Genomic DNA, 21,701 nt, shown 5'->3' on the forward strand with positions numbered 1-21,701 from the left:
TTTCAATTAATCAAGTCTTAACAAGTTTGATTGCTTAACATGTCGGAAACATTTAATCATGTAAATATCAATCTCAATTAATATATATAAACATGGAAAAGTTCGGGTCACTACAACTTCCATAACCGTTGAATTAAATTCCTAATGAATACGAACAAATCAATATAGAGAACACGTTAAATTTGTAATTTCTGAACACATTAAATTTGTAATTTCAGGACACATTAAATCGAATTAAGATCGAGATAATACAGGTTGAATCCAGATTGGTAGAGCAAAGTGACTATCCGACTCTTCAGGAAAGCGATATTCAATTGTTCGACTAGACATATGGTACACCCCCATATCTCTTCCCTTTAAGCTCCCATTGTTTAAATTACAAAAATCCTCTGTAAAATATATGCAATTCTCCTTTACCACCCATCTACTATCCTCCTCCATCAAAAATGACTGACCATATCCGACAAACAAAGCTTTCGTACCCAAATTCTTTACTTCCGACCATTCTTTACTATCTAAATCATACTTGAAAACCCTAAACCTCGCTGTCTTGTAAATTAATCTTCCACATAAATCACCCTTAACATCATACACTACTTCCCTGATAACCACCAACAACCCATTATCATCTTCCAATCCCACAATATATACTTTCCTATTAAGTTCATTCAACTGTCCGCCAAAAACCCGTTTCGGCAGCTTTGAAACAGTCACGAAACTTGTAAGATTATTCCCTTCATAATCATCACAAGCTTTTATCCTATGGTCTTGACAGATACTATAAATCCTGTTGGAAGTTAAACTTGATTTTAGGCTATGTGTTTGCAAGTATACAAATATATGGATCAAGATTGTAGTCCAATATCTAGAAACTTCTTGTAATATCTAGTAGTGAAAGTGAGTAGAAACATCTTGTAAAATATCTAAGATAATATTTAGGAAATATCTAGATAATACTTAGAAAATATCTAGATATTAGTAGATGATGGAGAGTTCTAGACTACTCCATTGAGTAGTATAAATAGAGGGTTTCACCCCTCATTTGTAATTAAGCAACAAAGCAATTCAATAAGCAAATCAAGTAACAAACAAAGCCTTCAAGATCAATCAAACTTCTAAAACATCAATCCTCTCTTCCACAAATAATATACATAACCTCCTATTTTTAACAAATTGGTATCAGAGCCAGGTTCGACAAGATGATGGCCAACAATGTCATCACGTTTCCTCGCCTCACAAAGGATAATTATGATCGATGGAGCATCCAAATGAAGACCTTCCTAGGTGGACAAGACTTATGGGAGATTGTGGAGGAAGGCTATGAGGAACCTGCAGAAAAAGGTCCTCTCGGCAAGGAGAAAAAATTAATGAAGACGAACGATCAAAAGGCTCTTTCCATCATCCAACAAAGTGTAGATGATGGAGCTTTTGAGAAAATTGCAAGTGCAACCACCGCCAAGAAAGCATGGGAGATCTTGGAGAATTCTTATAAGGGAGTTGATAAGGTGAAAAAAGGTTCGACTACAAACACTACGAGGTGAGTTCGAATCCTTAAATAAGAAAGACTCAGAATCAATTTCTGATTATTTTACAAGAGTCTTGGCGGTTGTCAATCAATTAAAGAGGAATGGCGAAACTTTAAGTGATGTGAGGGTCATTGAGAAAATTCTTAGATCATTAGATTCAAAATTCGACTATATAGTCGTAGCCATTGAAGAATCTAAAGATCTAGAATCAATGACTATCGATGAACTCATGGGTTCACTACAAGCCCATGAAGAGAGGTTCAATAAGAAAAATAAGGAGCCTTTGGAGCAAGCTTTACAAGCAAAACTCTCTTTCAAGGAAGAGAACAGTGAAAAGACTCATCAAACGAGTCAACGAGGTCGTGGTCAAGTACGTGGCCGAGGACGAGGGCAAGGATATATCAAATGTGGAGGTTATAGTTCTTACAAAAATGAAGAAAGAAGTCAAGATTTTCACCCGACAAGAGGTCGTGGGAGAGGCTACACAAGTAGAAAGCCAAGGTATGACAATTCTCAAACCAAATGCTATAATTGTCATAAATTTGGCCACTATGCTTCGGAATGCGAGAAGTCAAACAATTACGTGCAAGAAAGAGCAAATTTTGCACAAAAAGATACTGAAGCCGTGGAAAACACTTTGTTACTAGCATGCAAAGGTGAAGATAACGGAGAATCAAATTTGTGGTATCTCGACACGGGTGCAAGCAACCATATGTGCGGTGACAAAAACATGTTTGTGGAGTTAGACGAGGTAATTAGTGGAAATATCACCTTCGGAGATTCCTCTAAAGTCCCGGTTAAAGGCAAAGGTAAGATTCTCATCCGCTTGAAAAATGGAAGGCATCAATTTATCTCTAACGTGTATTATGTGCCCAATATGAAGACGAATATACTGAGTATTGGACAACTCTTGGAGAAAGGCTATGATATTCACATGATAAATCGTACCCTTTCTTTAAGAGACCAAAAAGGAGGTTTGATTGCTAAGGTGCCAATGTCAACGAATAGGATGTTCCTGCTAAATATTCAACATGACATTCCAAGATGTTTAAAAGCATGTTTCAAAGATAATTCTTGGCTTTGGCACATGAGATACGGGCACTTAAATTTTGGAGGCTTAAAATTATTATCAAGTAAAGGAATGGTGAAGGGTTTGCCTCCAATTAATCATCCGGATCAAATATGTGAGGGATGCCTTCTAGGAAAGCACTTTCGAAACAGTTTTCCAATAGAAGCTTCTAGTAGAGCGAAGAAACCTCTAGAACTTATTCACACGGATGTGTGTGGACCCATCAGCCCACCGTCTTTTGGTAAAAATAGATATTTTATTCTATTCATTGATGATTTTAGTCGAAAGACATGGGTCTATTTTCTAAAAGAGAAGTCGGAAGCTTTTGGAATGTTCAAGAAGTTTAAAGCATTTGTGGAGAATCAAAGTGGTCTCACCATAAAGGCGTTGAGATCCGATCATGGAGGAGAGTTCACATCCAAGGAATTCAAGGAATTTTGCGACAACAATGGGTTACGACGCCCTCTAAACCTTCCGTATTCACCTCAGCAAAATGGTGTTGCGGAAAGAAAAAATAGGACCATTCTTGATATGGCTCGGAGTATGTTAAAGAGCAAAAGGATGCCTAAGGAGTTTTGGGCTGAGGCAGTGGACTGTGCGATCTATCTAGCAAATCGTTCGCCCACTAGAAGTGTCAAGAACAAAACGCCCATTGAAGCTTGGAGTGGAAGGAAGCCAGGCATCTCACACCTTCGAGTGTTCGGAAGTGTGGCATATGCTCATGTGCCAGATCAGAAGAGGACAAAGCTCGAGGATAAAAGTGAGAAACTCATATTCGTGGGTTATGACTCAAGTTCAAAGGGTTACAAGCTATACAATCCCAAGAATGGTAAAGTAATCTCAAGTCGAGACGTGGTGTTCGATGAAGAAGCAACATGGGATTGGAATGTTCCCGAAGAGGAGAACTACGACTTTCTCCCTTATCCATTCGAGAGTACTGCAAAGAACGAAGAATATCTAGAAGTTCAAGAACCTTCTAGTACACCATCTCCGCACTCTCCACATACTCCAACCACTACACCTAATGAAGTGACACCAACATCAGGAGGAGAATCAAGTAGGCTACAACATCACACAAGGAGCATTGAGGAGTTGTACGAGGTAACACAGCCTATGGAGGATCTATCATTGTTCTGCCTTCTTGCCGATTGTGTGCCAATAAGCTATGAAGACGCAACAAAAAGCCAAAAGTGGAAATGTGCTATGGACGAAGAGATTCAAGCAATCGAGAAGAATAATACGTGGGATCTTGCCACACTACCAAAGGGACATAAGGCTATTGGTGTAAAATGGGTGTACAAGGCCAAGAAGAATTCCAAAGGTGAAGTTGAAAGATATAAGGCAAGGTTGGTGGCGAAGGGATATAGTCAACGAGCCGGCATAGACTATGACGAGGTATTTGCTCCCGTTGCTCGTCTAGAAACTATAAGATTGATAATCTCACTTGCAGCTCAACATAATTGGAAGATTTATCAAATGGATGTCAAATCCGCGTTCCTCAATGGCCACTTAGAAGAAGAAGTCTATATAGAACAACCTTTGGGATACATCGTGAAAGGCCAAGAGAATAAGGTGCTAAAATTGAAAAAGGCCTTATACGGGTTGAAGCAAGCGCCTCGGGCATGGAATAGCAGGATAGACAAGTATTTCCAGCAGAATGACTTTACGAAATGCCCCCATGAGCATGCCCTCTACACCAAAGTTAGCAATGATGGAGATGTTATGATTGTGTGCCTATACGTGGATGACTTGATATTCACCGGTAGTAATCCCAAAATGTTTGAGGAGTTCAAGAAAGCAATGGTTCGGGAGTTCGAGATGACCGACATTGGACTTACGGCTTACTATCTTGGGATCGAGGTAAAACAAAAGAAAGATGGAATATTCATATCCCAAGAAGGTTATGCGAATGAGGTGCTCAAGAAGTTTAAGATGAATGACTGCAAGTCAATGAGCACACTGGTGGATTGCAATCTCAAATTGTCAAAAGATGATGAAGGATACTTGGTGGACCCAACACAATACAAGAGTTTGGTTGAAAGTCTGAGGTACCTAACCTGCACGAGGCCAAATATTCTCTACGGAGTTGGACTAGTAAGTCGATACATGGAAGCACCTACAATAAATCACTTGAAGGCGGCCAAGAGGATACTCCGCTACATCAAAGGTACGATTGACTATGGCCTGTTTTATTCACCTTCTGATCACTTCAAGCTAGTTGGATACAGTGATAGTGATTGGGCTGGAGACATAGATGATCGTAAGAGTACGAGTGGTTTCGTGTTCTATATGGGAGATACGGCGTTCACATGGAGCTCGAAGAAGCAACCCATTGTGACTCTGTCAACGTGTGAAGCCGAGTTTGTAGCAGCAACATCGTGCACCTGTCATGCAATATGGCTCAGGAAGTTACCAAATGAGCTTAAGTTTTTTCAAAAGGAAGCTACGGAGATATATGTGGATAACAAGTCTGCGATTGCTCTAGCAAAGAATCCAGTCTTCCATGATCGAAGCAAGCACATCGATACGAAATACCATTACATCAGGGAGTGTGTTACAAATAAAGAGGTGCAGATAAAGTACGCGAAGTCACTTGACCAAGTTGCTGATATTTTCACAAAGCCTCTAAAACATGAGACGTTTCAGAGATTACGGAATATGCTCGGAGTGACGAAATCAAGTTTAAGGGGGGCTGTTGGAAGTTAAACTTGATTTTAGGCTATGTGTTTGCAAGTATACAAATATATGGATCAAGATTGTAGTCCAATATCTAGAAACTTCTTGTAATATCTAGTAGTGAAAGTGAGTAGAAACATCTTGTAAAATATCTAAGATAATATTTAGGAAATATCTAGATAATACTTAGAAAATATCTAGATATTAGTAGATGATGGAGAGTTCTAGACTACTCCATTGAGTAGTATAAATAGAGGGTTTCACCCCTCATTTGTAATTAAGCAACAAAGCAATTCAATAAGCAAATCAAGTAACAAACAAAGCCTTCAAGATCAATCAAACTTCTAAAACATCAATCCTCTCTTCCACAAATAATATACATAACCTCCTATTTCTAACAAATCCGACCCTTGTGATACATGATATCTAAAAACATCTTTTTCTCATCAATAACAATATCTCTACACTTTTCATCTACATACCGACAAACTACTAGGTTCCCCGAAGCTCCCCATAACATCACAACCAACGATGATTTAACGACCACCACCTTCCTGATACCATTATCGCATGTTAAACTGCTTCCGAATTCTGGAAAGTTGCTGATCTTTGGAAGATTGATGATTTCATGCGAGAAAGGATTAATGAGTTTTAGACCAAAATCGTCTCCGATAGTTAACAGAAGCCCGCCCGAAAACATGCATAACTTACCGCTTCCTTCAGGTAGTCTTATCGTACGGATGCACTTGTTTGAGAGACAGAACAATTCTATATGATCATCTAGACAGTACTTTTTCGTAACATAATCCTCTGTTTTGTCTGCAAGCAATAGAGACGGAAAATGTGAAGGAAGTCCATTGTGGGCAGCCCGGGCGGCGGCTGAACGCCAGGATTTGCATACTCCAGCGAAACAGATGTAATCTTCATAAAACAAATTATGCTTCTTGGCTATGATATCAAGTATTTCAGGGATCATCACAGACCAATCCATCAAATCGAAAATAGCTTTCTTCTTCAATCTCATTCTCATAACTTTATATAATACTGTAGTATTATGATAAATGATAAATCTCAAAAGTACGATAGACTTGAAACCCTAGGAATTGAATAACTTTTACAAGGTTTTACATATATATATTTCGAATATAGATTCCTAGTGTTACAAGGTTTACGGAAAAAGGAAAAAAAAAAAAAAAAACCCTTAGGGCTACGTAGTTTTAGGGACGAAAAGATCGGAGTTGTGGAAATAATGCGTGTGAATATATATACAGAATTATGACGGTTAATTTATAGAGGACCGGCAGATGAGTCAAACCGGTGGGTAACGTTATCGCGGTTTTCTTTCAATTTCGTGGTGAAAAAGAAATCTTTGTTTAAAACCCATGGGCGATTTTTAAAAGTAGTACTCGGATATAAAGTACTCCATATAATTTGGGAGGTGATACTTAAACACCAGATTTTGATGCATACACACTTTTTACCATAAAACTTATAATTATATCTTTAAATTTATCTTGAAATTTGAATCTCTATTATTGTAAGGACATAATAGTCAATTAGGTGTGTATGAATCAAGATTGAGTGTGTGAGAATAATATCCCATATAATTTAGACAAAATGAAAAATACGCTCCCCTCTTTCAAAAAAAACTTTCCGGTAACTCTCCTCCTCCGGCCACCGGCAGCCGCCGGTGGTCCGGCTTCCTTTTTTACTCCTTTTTGTTCTCTCCTTAGGCTTGTTCTGCTACGTTCTTCTTCGGGTTTCTGGCTCACGACGGCAGGCTCCATCTTCCGCCATCTGCAGGCGGCGACTACCGTGATACTCTCCGGTAGTCTGTGGATCTGGTGGTATGGATGGTTGTTTGGGCGGTTGCGGGGTTGGTACTCGTCGGAGATGGGCTGAACGAACGATTTTTTGTCCTTGATTTTGGCCATCATCACTAACTCTGGTTTTCCGGCGGTCATTTCCAGCGAGTTTCATATTCTCCACCGCCGACAGGTTCGATTTTTGTGGGTTTCGTGGTTGTGGAGTTCGATTCGTGGATTTGTGGTAATTTTCGTGGGATTATGGTATTCGGTAATCGTGAGTGTTGTAACATCCCGCCTTTTTCCATTTACTTTTCCGTTTACCTATTTTAAACTCCGTTATATGTTTATAACATCTCCCGTTAATACGCGTTTTAAATTATCTTGTTTAGGTAATTTAACGCACCCGATTGGAAGTAGAGGGACTTGTTTTGCCAACATGCCAAAATGGTGACTAGCACTTGACTAGTCAACCATCTTCCACCTCTTTCCTCATTTTCTTTTTTTTTCTTTTCTTTCAACACTTTCATATTTTTCTCTAATTCATCAAAAAGCAATTCATCATCCATATTCAATCGATCAAGCTTCGGGCCAAACAAATTACATATTTGAACTCCTCGTGATCTCCTCTTCGATTCCATACCGGCTTCATCAAATTTGGGTAACTTTCTAAAATCACTAATTTTATGTGTTCTTGAGTTTTTGAGTTAAAAAGGTTGTTAATTAGTGTCTATGGCTCAAGTCTAGTATGATTATGTGTTCTGTATGCTTGTTCTTGCTATTTTGGTGTAACTAGCTCATATTGAAAGAATGCTTGTTTAATCTTGAGTTTTAGGTGTACATATGTTGGTTGATGAGGAAAGTTCATGTTTTAATTGTGTTCCTAACATCACTAGCTTCAAATTGGTATGTAGGTAGACATGGATTAGTTTCATAAGCAAGATTGTTGATTTTATGATTTTGGGTTAGGGTTTGATAAAAGTAAATTGAATATTTGATGCATTAAATGCTTAGCAATGTTAATTGTAAGTGTCTAGTTGTGTTGTATGCTTGATTATCTTCAAAACGGCGTATTACACATGTGCATTAATTTACCGAATCATAATATGGCATTTATGAACTTGGAGTAATAAATGATGAGCATTAATGGTGATTTTGATATGAGTTTGTTTGGTTTTGATTGAGTAAATGCACTTAGTTATCTTCCTTGTCAAATTACCTTTCTAATGATATATGATATGCGTTTTAAATGTTTTCGGTGCATGAAATGTGTTAAATTGTGTTTTGGGTCGTGACTTAGACCAATTTTCTGCAAACAACATGTTTCCCAGGTAGTGCGCGCCGCGCACATACCTGCGCGCCGCGCATAATCAAAAATCCCAGATGTCTGCCTTCTTGGTTAGTTTCTAACCAGGATTTACACTTGGGTGCGCGCCGCGCAACCCCCAGCGCGCCGCGCATTTGGTCCAGCTCATTTTTGTCTTTGTTTTTCATATCCCAAAATGTTTCCCGCTTAACCGTAACTCCGATTAACATGAAACTTGACTATTATACTCGTATATGACTTCTCATCATGAGAAAATTGTCGGACACCCGACCCGACCCCGTTGACTTTGACTTTGACCAAGTTTGACTTTTAGTCAAACTTAACCAAACGATTATACAATCGTTCTAACATACTTAACTACTTGTATCGTGCATGAAACTTGACAAATTGATTCACATGCTATATTAATCGAGTCGTAACGAGCCATAGGACTAATTGAACATCTTTGACCAATCGTGACTATCGTTATTGATACAACCTATTTGTTTAGGTCAAGACTAGCATTGTTCTTTGCACACATTTACTTGTTGAAGTACTTTACTACTCGTGCATTCAAGGTGAGATCATAGTCCCACTTTTACTCTTTTTGAACTTACATTTGGGATGAGAAAACATAAACATTTCTTTACTAAGTGAACACAAGTACAGGAAAACAAACATTCTACATACGAGTTTAGAACAAAATCCTCAATTCGATTATCATTAGTTACACTTGCCGGGTGTAAGCGAGAACTTATGTTGTATGGATCCATATGGGTTTGACAAACCCTCATTCAAACGGTTCGCTACCGTTTACGAATGAAATATATTTTCGAGAAACAGTGTATGTTCTAGCACTAAGTGATGGGGTTCAATGGAAGGAAATGTTAAGCATTGATAATTGGGTGCTCGTGAAACAAACTTTTGGAATGTATTACTATTATTTCATTGATGCAAATCTTGTGGTTCACTTGTACTTACTTACTTAAACCTATGATTTCACCAACGTTTTCGTTGACAGATTTCTATGTTTTTCTCAGGTCCTTGAACGATACATGATACATACTTCCGCTCATTATTTTGATACTTGCATTGGATGTCGAGTATATATGCATACATGAAGCGTCTTTTGGATACTTTTAAATTGTGTCGCATAAGTTTCATTTGTACTTAAAACTTTGTATCGTAACTTGTGGTGGAACTATTCTTGTAAACTTGAACAACCTTTACATTTGAAATGAATGCGACAAATCTTTTGGTCAAACGTTGTTTTAAAGACTTATGACCACGTAACGGGACCTAAGTAGACGGCGCCGTCAATGACGATTTGGTCGGGTCGCTACAGATGGTATCAGAGCGTTGGTTGTAGGGATTTAGAGTTCATTGGTGTCAACCTCGAGTCATAGGGTACATTGGTGAGTCTAGACTACAACCGGCATATAGACTTGAAGTAGGAATTACTTGACTACTTGTACATTTATACCCGAACGCTTCTACTCATATCTACTCTTAGTTCATTTTAATCTCACGTTGTTTAATTTGATTGACGCGCCACCTTTGTAGTGACCCGAACTTTTCCATGTTTATATATATTAATTGAGATTGATATTTACATGATTAAATGTTTCCAATATGTTAAGCAATCAAACTTGTTAAGACTTGATTAATTGAAATATGTTTCATATAGACAATTGACCACCCAAGTTGACCGGTGATTCACGAACATTAAAACTTGTAAAAACTATATGATGACATATATATGGATATATATATAGTTAACATGATACTATGATAAGTAAATATATCATTAAGTATATTAACAATGAACTACATATGTAAAAACAATACTACTAACTTAATGATTTTTAAACGAGACATATATGTAACGATTATCGTTGTAAAGACATTTAATGTATATATATTATAACGACCCTCATTTTTCCATTCTATATTTTTTCAATATTAACTGCCCAAACAATATAATTAAAACTTAATGATCAAACTTTAATCAACAATTGTTAAGTGTAAAGAGTTAGAAAACATATTAATTAACTTTGTGCAATAATTGACAAGTTAATAAAAGATGAAAATAATAAACTGTTAGTCGACACTCGCTACTAATTAAAATTTATGCATTTATGTAATATTATAACTAATAACCTGTAAGTAATAAATAAAAAGTGACATTTATATAAATAATAAAACAATTGGGAACTAAATATATACAAGTCATGAATTAGTAAAAAGAAAATAATACTTATCATGTAGTAAATGTAAAAATAATAATAATAGTAATAGTAATAATAATGAGACTAAAAAAATCTTACATCCTTATGTTGACTAAAAATAAAGTGTAAACTAGTACATCCTTATGTTGACTAATTATAAACTAGTACCACCTATTGTTGACTAAAAATTATAAAAAAATAAAATTATTAATTAGAACATCCTTATGTTGACTAACACTCTAATACTTGCACTATATAAACACCTAGTTTCTCATTCACAAATCACACCAAAATCCTCTCTCAAAAACAATCTCTCCCTCTCCCTCTCTTGTGGTATTCGGATCTTCAAGCTTGTTCTTCGTGTTCTTCAAGAATCTTCAAGGAGTTCTTCAAGATTTTCAAGGCTTTGATCTTCCATCTTCATCGTGTTCATCTTTTCTTTGTTAATTATCTTGAATCTTCAAAGGTATAACATAAACCCTAAACTATTTACATAAACTTTAATCTTTGTTAATTCATATTCATATTATAAACTTGTTATCCATAAACACACCTAGATTTATATATACATATATACATGTAAAAAAAAATATATATATATTTTTATATATACATATACATATTAAAACCTTAAACCCTAATACTACTTATACTAGTACTTAACATGTATATACTATTACTATTACTAGCACCTATAACCTACTACTTATATTGTAGCACACAAACATTTTGGGATATGTATTAGAGATGTATAGATCTTCGAACTTTCTTGACGAATGGTTTCTACGAGATTCTAGGCAGAGGGTTTGGACTTCCGATTTAAAGGGTCCTATGGCTCAAGCCCCTAGATCTAAATTAGCCATTCGAAGGGAAAGGGGTGATTGGAAGCTTATCTAATACGGCAAGTATCCTAAAATGGAAACACTCATAAAAGTAGAAACTCTCTAGTCATAGAAACTTAGTAAAATAAGAAACTTTCTAAAAATAGAAACTTTATAAAAATAGTAACTTACTAGGAATAGAAACTTAGTAAAACAAACTATACTTAAACACATACTTAAACTTAAACATGGGCAAAACACTTAACTACTCTTAAATGTCAATAGGTTGACTTTCCTGCTCACTCGTTCAACTCTCTATTCTGAGGAATAACTCTCTCTCTACTTACTAAGGTGAATTTCATAGCCCCACTTTTTACTATTTCATTACTGTTTTGAAACTATGGGGTGAGACACATGCTTGCTTTTAAATTTTTAAACATGCAATATTTTAATAATTGTTTTACAATATTTATATACGTGAATTTCATAGCCCCACTTTTTACTATTTCATTACTGTTTTGAAACTATGGGGTGAGACACATGCTTGCTTTTAAATTTTTAACATGCAATATTTTAATAACTGTTTTACAATATTTATATACGTGAATTCATAGCCCCACTTTTTACTATTTCATTACTGTTTTTAAACTATGGGGTGAGACACATGCTTGCTTTTAAATTTTTAACATGCAATATTTTAATAACTGTTTTACAATATTTATATACGTGAATTCATAGCCCCACTTTTTACTGTTTCATAACTGTTTTATAACTTTTGGGGTGAGAATACATGCACAACTTTTATAACTGTTTTACACGTATTAACTATTAAACTGTGATATGTTGGACTATGACCAGCAAGCCCCCAACCGATAAGTATAAACGATAACTTGTTACGGGGTAAACTTGAAAGTCTAGTCTAAATATCAGTACTTACACGTATCTACTATTAAACTGTGATATGTTGGGCTATGACCAGCAAGCCCCCAACCGACAAGTATAAACGATAACTTGACACGGGGTAAACTTGAAAGTCTAGTCTAAATATCAGTACCAACTGTTAAAACTATGCTATACCCGGCTATGTCCGACTAAGTCCCTACAGTGATATTTTTAAGTGCTGCGGCATGCTTATTTATTGGGGGTAGGCCTATCGGGAGTAACGTCCCCGATACATTTGACTAAGTCTTTGTATTACTTGATAATGAAATTAAACCGACAAGGACAGACACAACTTGTCATGGGGCAAACTTGAATGTTTAGTCTAAATATCACGCACTGGCATAACTTTTGGATCTGCGAGATCTACTTTTTGATCCTGCGGGAGATCAACCTTACAAATTAAATCTTGTGGTCTAAAACAAACGGTCAAACTTATTTGTTAAACCTATGAACTTCACTCAACCTTTTGGTTGACACTTTAGCATGTTTTGTCTCAGGTGCTGTTTGATTCAAGCTCTTATACTTACTGCTTATGTGATGCTACTTGGACATAGGATCAAGAGATATCGCATTTATTACTTCTGCATGTGAACATTTCCATTATTGTTATTCCTATCATTGTAACTACGTTTCATTTTCCGCTGCGTGCTCAATAAAGTTTGTTTTATCATTTAGTATTGTTCTCGTATATTATAATATGTTGGTTGATTTGATATTAAGTCACATTTCACCCAGGCCCTAACTGGGGGTGTGACAGATTGGTATCAGAGCAAACCAGGCTGTTATAGAGAACCAGGATTGCATTTTTATGTGTGCCTTACTTGTTAGCTAGGGTGCCTTAGCAATCTAGGAAACTATAACCTTTCCTGCCTTAGACTTAAAGCACTTAGGATTGTCGTATAATCTTAACAATTATGCTTTAATAAACTTGACTCAAAGATTCTAATCAAGGTCTCTTTCCTAATGATAGGATGTCAAGCTCAAGCATTAACAAGCCCAACAAAGCAACTCACAACCCTACCACCGAAGTAGGTGTTGGACACTCTTCAACTTCGAGACCAGTTCGAAGTCCTCTTTATAGTCCTACTTCACCACCACTGAATTATAGCCCGAATACTATTTTAGATTCACATGGGTCTCCTCAATACTACCCAACTCCGAGAACCCAAGATAAGGGAAAACGGCATGAAGAAGTTGGTCCATCAAGGAAGAGAGCCCGATCTCCTTTTTATGATGGTCCTAAGTATGAAATCATGAGATTACGAAACGATACCGAGAGAAAAATTTGAGGTCTACTTCGGCACATGGAAAGAGCGGATCGTCGAATGAAGAAACTTATGAAAGAAAACGTCGAGCTAAGAAAGGAGTTGCTGATGCTAAAGTGCGAGGAAGAACGCAACACTCGCTGGGGAAAGCAATCACTTGCTTACCTCAAGGAGGATGTTGATGTCCGAATGAAAATGGAGAAAGGTCGAGTCGACGAACAACTTGCCATAAGAGAGTACAACACTAATGCCGTAAACAGTCGTGTTACCAACCTTTATGACAACTTCGAGTATCTCTATGAGAAACAAAAGTCGAAAAATGAGAAAGTTGAGGAGTTTATGAAGAAGGTTGGAGACGAAATATGAAGACTACTTCAATCTTAATATTTCCTAGTTATTTTTCCTATTTTCCATCTATGTAAAGGCTATGCCTTAAACAATTTTTATTTCCGAATCGTGTAATAAAAGCTTATTTAATGCCTCGTTCTAATAATATAAAGTGTTTTATTAATATCATGCGATATCAATACTTTAGTTTATTCATACTTGTGATTACTCAAACTTATAACTTGTTAAACTTATCAAATATATGTTCACTTTTATGTAGTGACATCATGGTTCGTCCAGCTGCACCTACCGTTAACAACGTTGTGTTAACTACTGAGCAATTCCAACAGTTACTCGCTGCTGCCCAAGGCAACGCCCAAGCTAATCATGCTAATACTCAACCAAAACCTTGTTCCTACAAGGACTTTACAAACTGTCACCCTCCCGCTTTTAAGGGAAACGAAGAAGCTGTCGAACTAGTTCGTTGGTTCGAAAAGATGGAATCTATTTTCCGTATTTGCAACTGTGGTGATAATGATCGAGTAAAGTATGCCACTAGCTCGTTGGGTGGTAATGCTTTAACTTGGTGGACTGCTTATGCCAAGTCCGTAGGAATTGATAATGCTAATGCAATTCCATGGGACGAACTCAAAAGTATGATGGTCAACAAATTCTGCCCAAGGAGTCAAGTTCAGAAGCTTGAAGCTGAGTTCTGGGAACTCAGGGTCAAGGGTACTGACATTGAGAATTATACCAATCGTTATCTGGAGCTTTCTACTCTATGTCCTGAAATGTTTCCTACTGAAGCTAGAAGAATTGAGCGGTATATTGAAGGTCTTCCCGAGGATGTTCAAGGGAATGTTATTGCTGCTGAGAAGGTTACTTTGGATGCTGTGATTCTCATGGCACAAAATCTCATGTTGGCCAAGAGAAGAAGGGCGTCGGCCAATAAGCAAGTTGAAACCAAGGGTAATGATGGTAAGAGGAAGTTTGAGCCGTCTCAAGGTTCAACTCAGAATGTTAGTAAAAAGCTTATGGATAGTACAAGGACGAATTATAAGGGCACTTATCCTTTTTGTGTTCATTGTGAAAGGCATCACCCGGGGCAGTGCACTGCCACTTGTTCGTTGTGTAAGAAAGTGGGACACGTAGCTAAGACGTGTAGGACTCCTCCAAAGAATAAATCTATTGTTCCTGCCAAAGCTCCTCCTACTTGTTATACTTGTGGGGAAAAGGGACACATTAGTCCAAATTGCCCTAAGAAGAGAGATAATCCTGCTACTGGAGCCAATACTACTGCTGCAAAGGGTCGTGCATTTGTTATTACTGCTGCTGAAGCCCGAGATGAAGATGAGGTCATCACGGGTACGTATCTCGTCAATAATTGCTACGCAACTATTTTATTCGATACTGGTGCCGACCGAAGTTACGTATCTGATGAATTTTGTACCCTATTTACTGAAAAGCCTCAACCCTTAGAAACTAAACGATTAGTAGAAGTAGCCAATGGAAAGATCATGAAAGTTGATAAAATTTATAAAAACTGCAACCTAATCTTAGCCAGCAAAGAATTTAAGATAGACCTTTTGCCGGTCGAGCTAGGAAGTTTCGATGTCGTAGTTGGAATGGATTGGTTACGTCCATTAAGAGCTGCGATCATGTGTTACGATAAAACCGTTCATGTTCCATTAGGAAATGGAGAGACTCTTATTATCCAAGGTGAAAAGAGTGGTTCCAATCTCAATATTATCTCCTGTATTAAAACCCGCAAATACCTTATGAAAGGTTATCCAGCTATTCTAGCCCACGTTAATCTGATTGAATCGAAAGAGAAGCGAATTGAAGATGTACCAGTAGTTAAAGACTTTCCCGATGTGTTTCCCGAAGATCTTCCGAGTATTCCACCTCCTCGACAAGTTGAATTCCAAATTGATTTAACTCCTGGTGCTGCTCCTGTTGCTAAAGCACCATACCGTTTAGCACCTTCCGAAATGAAGGAATTATCCAACCAACTCCAAGAACTATTGGATAAAGGTTTCATTCGTCCAAGCTCGTCCCCTTGGGGAGCTCCTATTCTGTTTGTTAAAAAGAAGGATGGTACATTAAGGATGTGCATTGATTACCGCGAACTTAACAAGCTTACTATCAAGAACCGTTATCCGTTGCCACGTATTGATGATCTATTTGACCAACTTCAAGGGTCAAGTGTTTATTCAAAGATTGATTTAAGATCCGGTTATCACCAACTCAAGGTCAAGGAATCCGATATTCCTAAGACTGCTTTTCGCACTCGTTATGGGCACTATGAATTCTGTGTCATGCCTTTTGGTTTAACTAATGCTCCTGCCGTGTTCATGGACCTCATGAATCGTGTTTGTAAACCGTATCTTGACAAATTTGTCATCGTATTCATTGACGACATCTTGATCTATTCGAAGAATGAGAAAGAGCATGAGCAACATTTGCGCATGATTCTTGAACTCTTACGAAAGGAACAACTTTATGCTAAATTTTCTAAGTGCGAGTTTTGGCTCAAAACCGTACAATTTCTCGGACATGTTGTTGATAGAAACGGAATACATGTCGATCCAGCTAAGATTACTGCTATTCAGAACTGGGAGATACCAAAGACTGCAAAGCATATTCGTCAATTTTTGGGACTTGCCGGTTACTATCGAAGGTTTATAAAAGATTTTTCTCTCATTGCCAAACCTCTTACAAAGCTGACTCAAAAAGGGAAGAAATTTGAGTGGTCCGAAGAACAGGAATCTGCTTTCAAGATTCTGAAGGAGAAGTTGACCACAGCCCCGATTCTTTCTTTACCTGAAGGTACCGACGACTTTGTTGTTTACTGCGATGCCTCAAAGCATGGCTTTGGTTGTGTTTTAATGCAACGAGAGAAGGTTATCGCCTATGCATCTAGACAGTTGAAGAAACATGAAGTAAACTATACCACACATGACCTAGAGTTAGGTGCCGTGGTATTTGCATTAAAGATATGGAGACATTATCTCTATGGTAATCACTTTACGGTGTACACTGACCATAAAAGTCTTCGACACATCTTTGATCAAAAACAGCTGAATATGAGGCAAAGTCGATGGCTCGAGACATTGAACGATTATTATTGTGAGCTGAAATATCATCCTGGCAAGGCGAATGTAGTTGCCGATGCCCTTAGTCGAAAAGACGATATTAAACGTGTTCGTGCTTTAAACCTAAAAATCAAATCGAATCTTATTTCACGAATCTGTGAAGCTCAATTGGAAGCTATTAGACCGACACTTATCGAAGGTGAAGGACCTATTGGTTTTGAGAACCAACTTCAAGTGAAAGCTAATGGTACACGGTACTTTGGCAATAGAATCTGGGTTCCTCGTTTTGGTAATCTTCGCGAACTAGTCTTGGATGAAGCACATAAGACTAGATATTCTATCCATCCCGGTTCCAGTAAGATGTATCACGATGTGAAGGAATTCTACTGGTGGCCTAACATGAAAGCCGATATTGCTACTTATGTTAGTAAGTGTCTCACTTGTTTGAAAGTCAAGGCCGAACATCAAAAGCCTTCTGGTCTGTTGACACAACCCGACATTCCGCAGTGGAAGTGGGAAGGTATCACTATGGACTTCGTTACTAAGTTACCTAAGACTTCGAACGGTAACGATACTATTTGGGTCGTAGTTGATCGTCTTACTAAATCTGCACATTTCATACCGATCAAGGAAACCGACAAGATGGAGAGATTAGCACAGCTTTATATTAAAGAAATCGTCTCACGTCATGGTGTTCCTATCTCGATCATTTCTGATCGCGATAGTCGATTTGTTTCTAGATTTTGGAAAACTTTACAATCTGCTCTTGGAACTCAACTCGACATGAGTACAGCTTATCATCCGCAAACCGATGGTCAAAGTGAACGAACCATTCAAACTATGGAGGATATGCTACGTGCTTGTGCAATCGATTTCGGCAAAGGATGGGATAGACATCTACCTTTGGTTGAATTTTCTTATAATAACAGTTATCACTCCAGCATTAAGGCTGCACCTTTTGAAGCTTTATATGGACGGAAGTGTAGATCCCCTTTGTGTTGGGATGAGCTTGAGGACAGACATTTAACTGGTCCTGAAATTATTCACGAAACTACCGAAAAGATCGTTCAAATCAAGCAACGTTTAGAAACTGCCCGTAGCCGACAGAAAAGCTATGCCAATAAGAAACGAAAAGACATCGAATACCAAGTTGGAGATAAAGTCATGTTGAAAGTATCCCCTTGGAAAGGTGTTGTCCGCTTCGGTAAGCGAAGTAAACTCAGTCCACGATATGTTGGACCATTCACAATCACTGAAAGAGTCGGTCCCGTGGCATACCGATTAGAACTGCCAACCGAACTTAGTCAAGTACATGATGTGTTTCATGTCTCAAATCTTAAACGGTGTCTTGCCGATGACACACTCGTTATTCCTCTGGATGATGTCCGCATTGATGAGCAAATGCACTTCGTTGAAGAACCTATAGAAATCATGGAAGGAGAGGTCAAACAAACGCGTAAAAGCAATATACCTATCGTTAAAGTCCGGTGGAATTCGCGTAGAGGCCCCGAATATACCTGGGAACGCAAAGACCATATGAAACGGAAATATCCCCATCTCTTCTCAACTGCTGATGCAAACGAGAAAACTACCTAAAAACTTCGGGACGAAGTTTTCAATAACGGGGAGGTACTATAACGACCCTCATTTTTCCATTCTATATTTTTTCAATATTAACTGCCCAAACAATATAATTAAAACTTAATGATCAAACTTTAATCAACAATTGTTAAGTGTAAAGAGTTAGAAAACATATTAATTAACTTTGTGCAATAATTGACAAGTTAATAAAAGATGAAAATAATAAACTGTTAGTCGACACTCGCTACTAATTAAAATTTATGCATTTATGTAATATTATAACTAATAACCTGTAAGTAATAAATAAAAAGTGACATTTATATAAATAATAAAACAATTGGGAACTAAATATATACAAGTCATGAATTAGTAAAAAGAAAATAATACTTATCATGTAGTAAATGTAAAAATAATAATAATAGTAATAGTAATAATAATGAGACTAAAAAAATCTTACATCCTTATGTTGACTAAAAATAAAGTGTAAACTAGTACATCCTTATGTTGACTAATTATAAACTAGTACCACCTATTGTTGACTAAAAATTATAAAAAAAATAAAATTATTAATTAGAACATCCTTATGTTGACTAACACTCTAATACTTGCACTATATAAACACCTAGTTTCTCATTCACAAATCACACCAAAATCCTCTCTCAAAAACAATCTCTCCCTCTCCCTCTCTTGTGGTATTCGGATCTTCAAGCTTGTTCTTCGTGTTCTTCAAGAATCTTCAAGGAGTTCTTCAAGATTTTCAAGGCTTTGATCTTCCATCTTCATCGTGTTCATCTTTTCTTTGTTAATTATCTTGAATCTTCAAAGGTATAACATAAACCCTAAACTATTTACATAAACTTTAATCTTTGTTAATTCATATTCATATTATAAACTTGTTATCCATAAACACACCTAGATTTATATATACATATATACATGTAAAAAAAAATATATATATATTTTTATATATACATATACATATTAAAACCTTAAACCCTAATACTACTTATACTAGTACTTAACATGTATATACTATTACTATTACTAGCACCTATAACCTACTACTTATATTGTAGCACACAAACATTTTGGGATATGTATTAGAGATGTATAGATCTTCGAACTTTCTTGACGAATGGTTTCTACGAGATTCTAGGCAGAGGGTTTGGACTTCCGATTTAAAGGGTCCTATGGCTCAAGCCCCTAGATCTAAATTAGCCATTCGAAGGGAAAGGGGTGATTGGAAGCTTATCTAATACGGCAAGTATCCTAAAATGGAAACACTCATAAAAGTAGAAACTCTCTAGTCATAGAAACTTAGTAAAATAAGAAACTTTCTAAAAATAGAAACTTTATAAAAATAGTAACTTACTAGGAATAGAAACTTAGTAAAACAAACTATACTTAAACACATACTTAAACTTAAACATGGGCAAAACACTTAACTACTCTTAAATGTCAATAGGTTGACTTTCCTGCTCACTCGTTCAACTCTCTATTCTGAGGAATAACTCTCTCTCTACTTACTAAGGTGAATTTCATAGCCCCACTTTTTACTATTTCATTACTGTTTTGAAACTATGGGGTGAGACACATGCTTGCTTTTAAATTTTTAAACATGCAATATTTTAATAATTGTTTTACAATATTTATATACGTGAATTTCATAGCCCCACTTTTTACTATTTCATTACTGTTTTGAAACTATGGGGTGAGACACATGCTTGCTTTTAAATTTTTAACATGCAATATTTTAATAACTGTTTTACAATATTTATATACGTGAATTCATAGCCCCACTTTTTACTATTTCATTACTGTTTTTAAACTATGGGGTGAGACACATGCTTGCTTTTAAATTTTTAACATGCAATATTTTAATAACTGTTTTACAATATTTATATACGTGAATTCATAGCCCCACTTTTTACTGTTTCATAACTGTTTTATAACTTTTGGGGTGAGAATACATGCACAACTTTTATAACTGTTTTACACGTATTAACTATTAAACTGTGATATGTTGGACTATGACCAGCAAGCCCCCAACCGATAAGTATAAACGATAACTTGTTACGGGGTAAACTTGAAAGTCTAGTCTAAATATCAGTACTTACACGTATCTACTATTAAACTGTGATATGTTGGGCTATGACCAGCAAGCCCCCAACCGACAAGTATAAACGATAACTTGACACGGGGTAAACTTGAAAGTCTAGTCTAAATATCAGTACCAACTGTTAAAACTATGCTATACCCGGCTATGTCCGACTAAGTCCCTACAGTGATATTTTTAAGTGCTGCGGCATGCTTATTTATTGGGGGTAGGCCTATCGGGAGTAACGTCCCCGATACATTTGACTAAGTCTTTGTATTACTTGATAATGAAATTAAACCGACAAGGACAGACACAACTTGTCATGGGGCAAACTTGAATGTTTAGTCTAAATATCACGCACTGGCATAACTTTTGGATCTGCGAGATCTACTTTTTGATCCTGCGGGAGATCAACCTTACAAATTAAATCTTGTGGTCTAAAACAAACGGTCAAACTTATTTGTTAAACCTATGAACTTCACTCAACCTTTTGGTTGACACTTTAGCATGTTTTGTCTCAGGTGCTGTTTGATTCAAGCTCTTATACTTACTGCTTATGTGATGCTACTTGGACATAGGATCAAGAGATATCGCATTTATTACTTCTGCATGTGAACATTTCCATTATTATTATTCCTATCATTGTAACTACGTTTCATTTTCCGCTGCGTGCTCAATAAAGTTTGTTTTATCATTTAGTATTGTTCTCGTATATTATAATATGTTGGTTGATTTGATATTAAGTCACATTTCACCCAGGCCCTAACTGGGGGTGTGACATATATCATATTAAGAGATATTCATACATGATAATATCATGATAATATAATAATTTAAAATCTCATTTGATATTATAAACATTGGGTTAACAACATTTAACAAGATCGTTAACCTAAAGGTTTCAAAACAACACTTACATGTAACGACTAACGATGACTTAACGACTCAGTTAAAATGTATAT

At 36.6% G+C, this 21,701-nt stretch overlaps 1 protein-coding gene across 1 annotated transcript; it reads right to left on the reverse strand.

The window, feature by feature from the left end:
* Positions 1-234: 234 nt before the first annotated feature.
* LOC139849928 (F-box protein SKIP23-like) lies at positions 235-6,295 on the reverse strand. Its single transcript, XM_071839540.1, has 2 exons — positions 5,691-6,295; positions 235-787 (listed from the first exon to the last, which is right to left on the reverse strand). Exons 1-2 carry the CDS (start codon positions 6,293-6,295, stop codon positions 235-237), a joined length of 1,158 nt encoding a protein of 385 aa, XP_071695641.1.
* Between the last annotated feature and the right edge of the window lie 15,406 nt (positions 6,296-21,701).

The sequence above is a fragment of the Rutidosis leptorrhynchoides genome, chromosome 5, assembly GCF_046630445.1.
Source record: "Rutidosis leptorrhynchoides isolate AG116_Rl617_1_P2 chromosome 5, CSIRO_AGI_Rlap_v1, whole genome shotgun sequence".
Lineage (NCBI taxonomy): Eukaryota > Viridiplantae > Streptophyta > Magnoliopsida > Asterales > Asteraceae > Rutidosis > Rutidosis leptorrhynchoides.

Coding starts and splice junctions, on each gene's coding strand:
- LOC139849928 (XM_071839540.1), bottom strand. CDS start 6,295: ATGAGATTGAAGAAGAAAGCTATTTTCGATTTGATGGATTGGTCTGTG. Junction 788..5,690: donor AAGATGTTTTTAGATATCAT/GTATCACAAGGG, acceptor AACTTCCAACAG/GATTTATAGTATCTGTCAAG.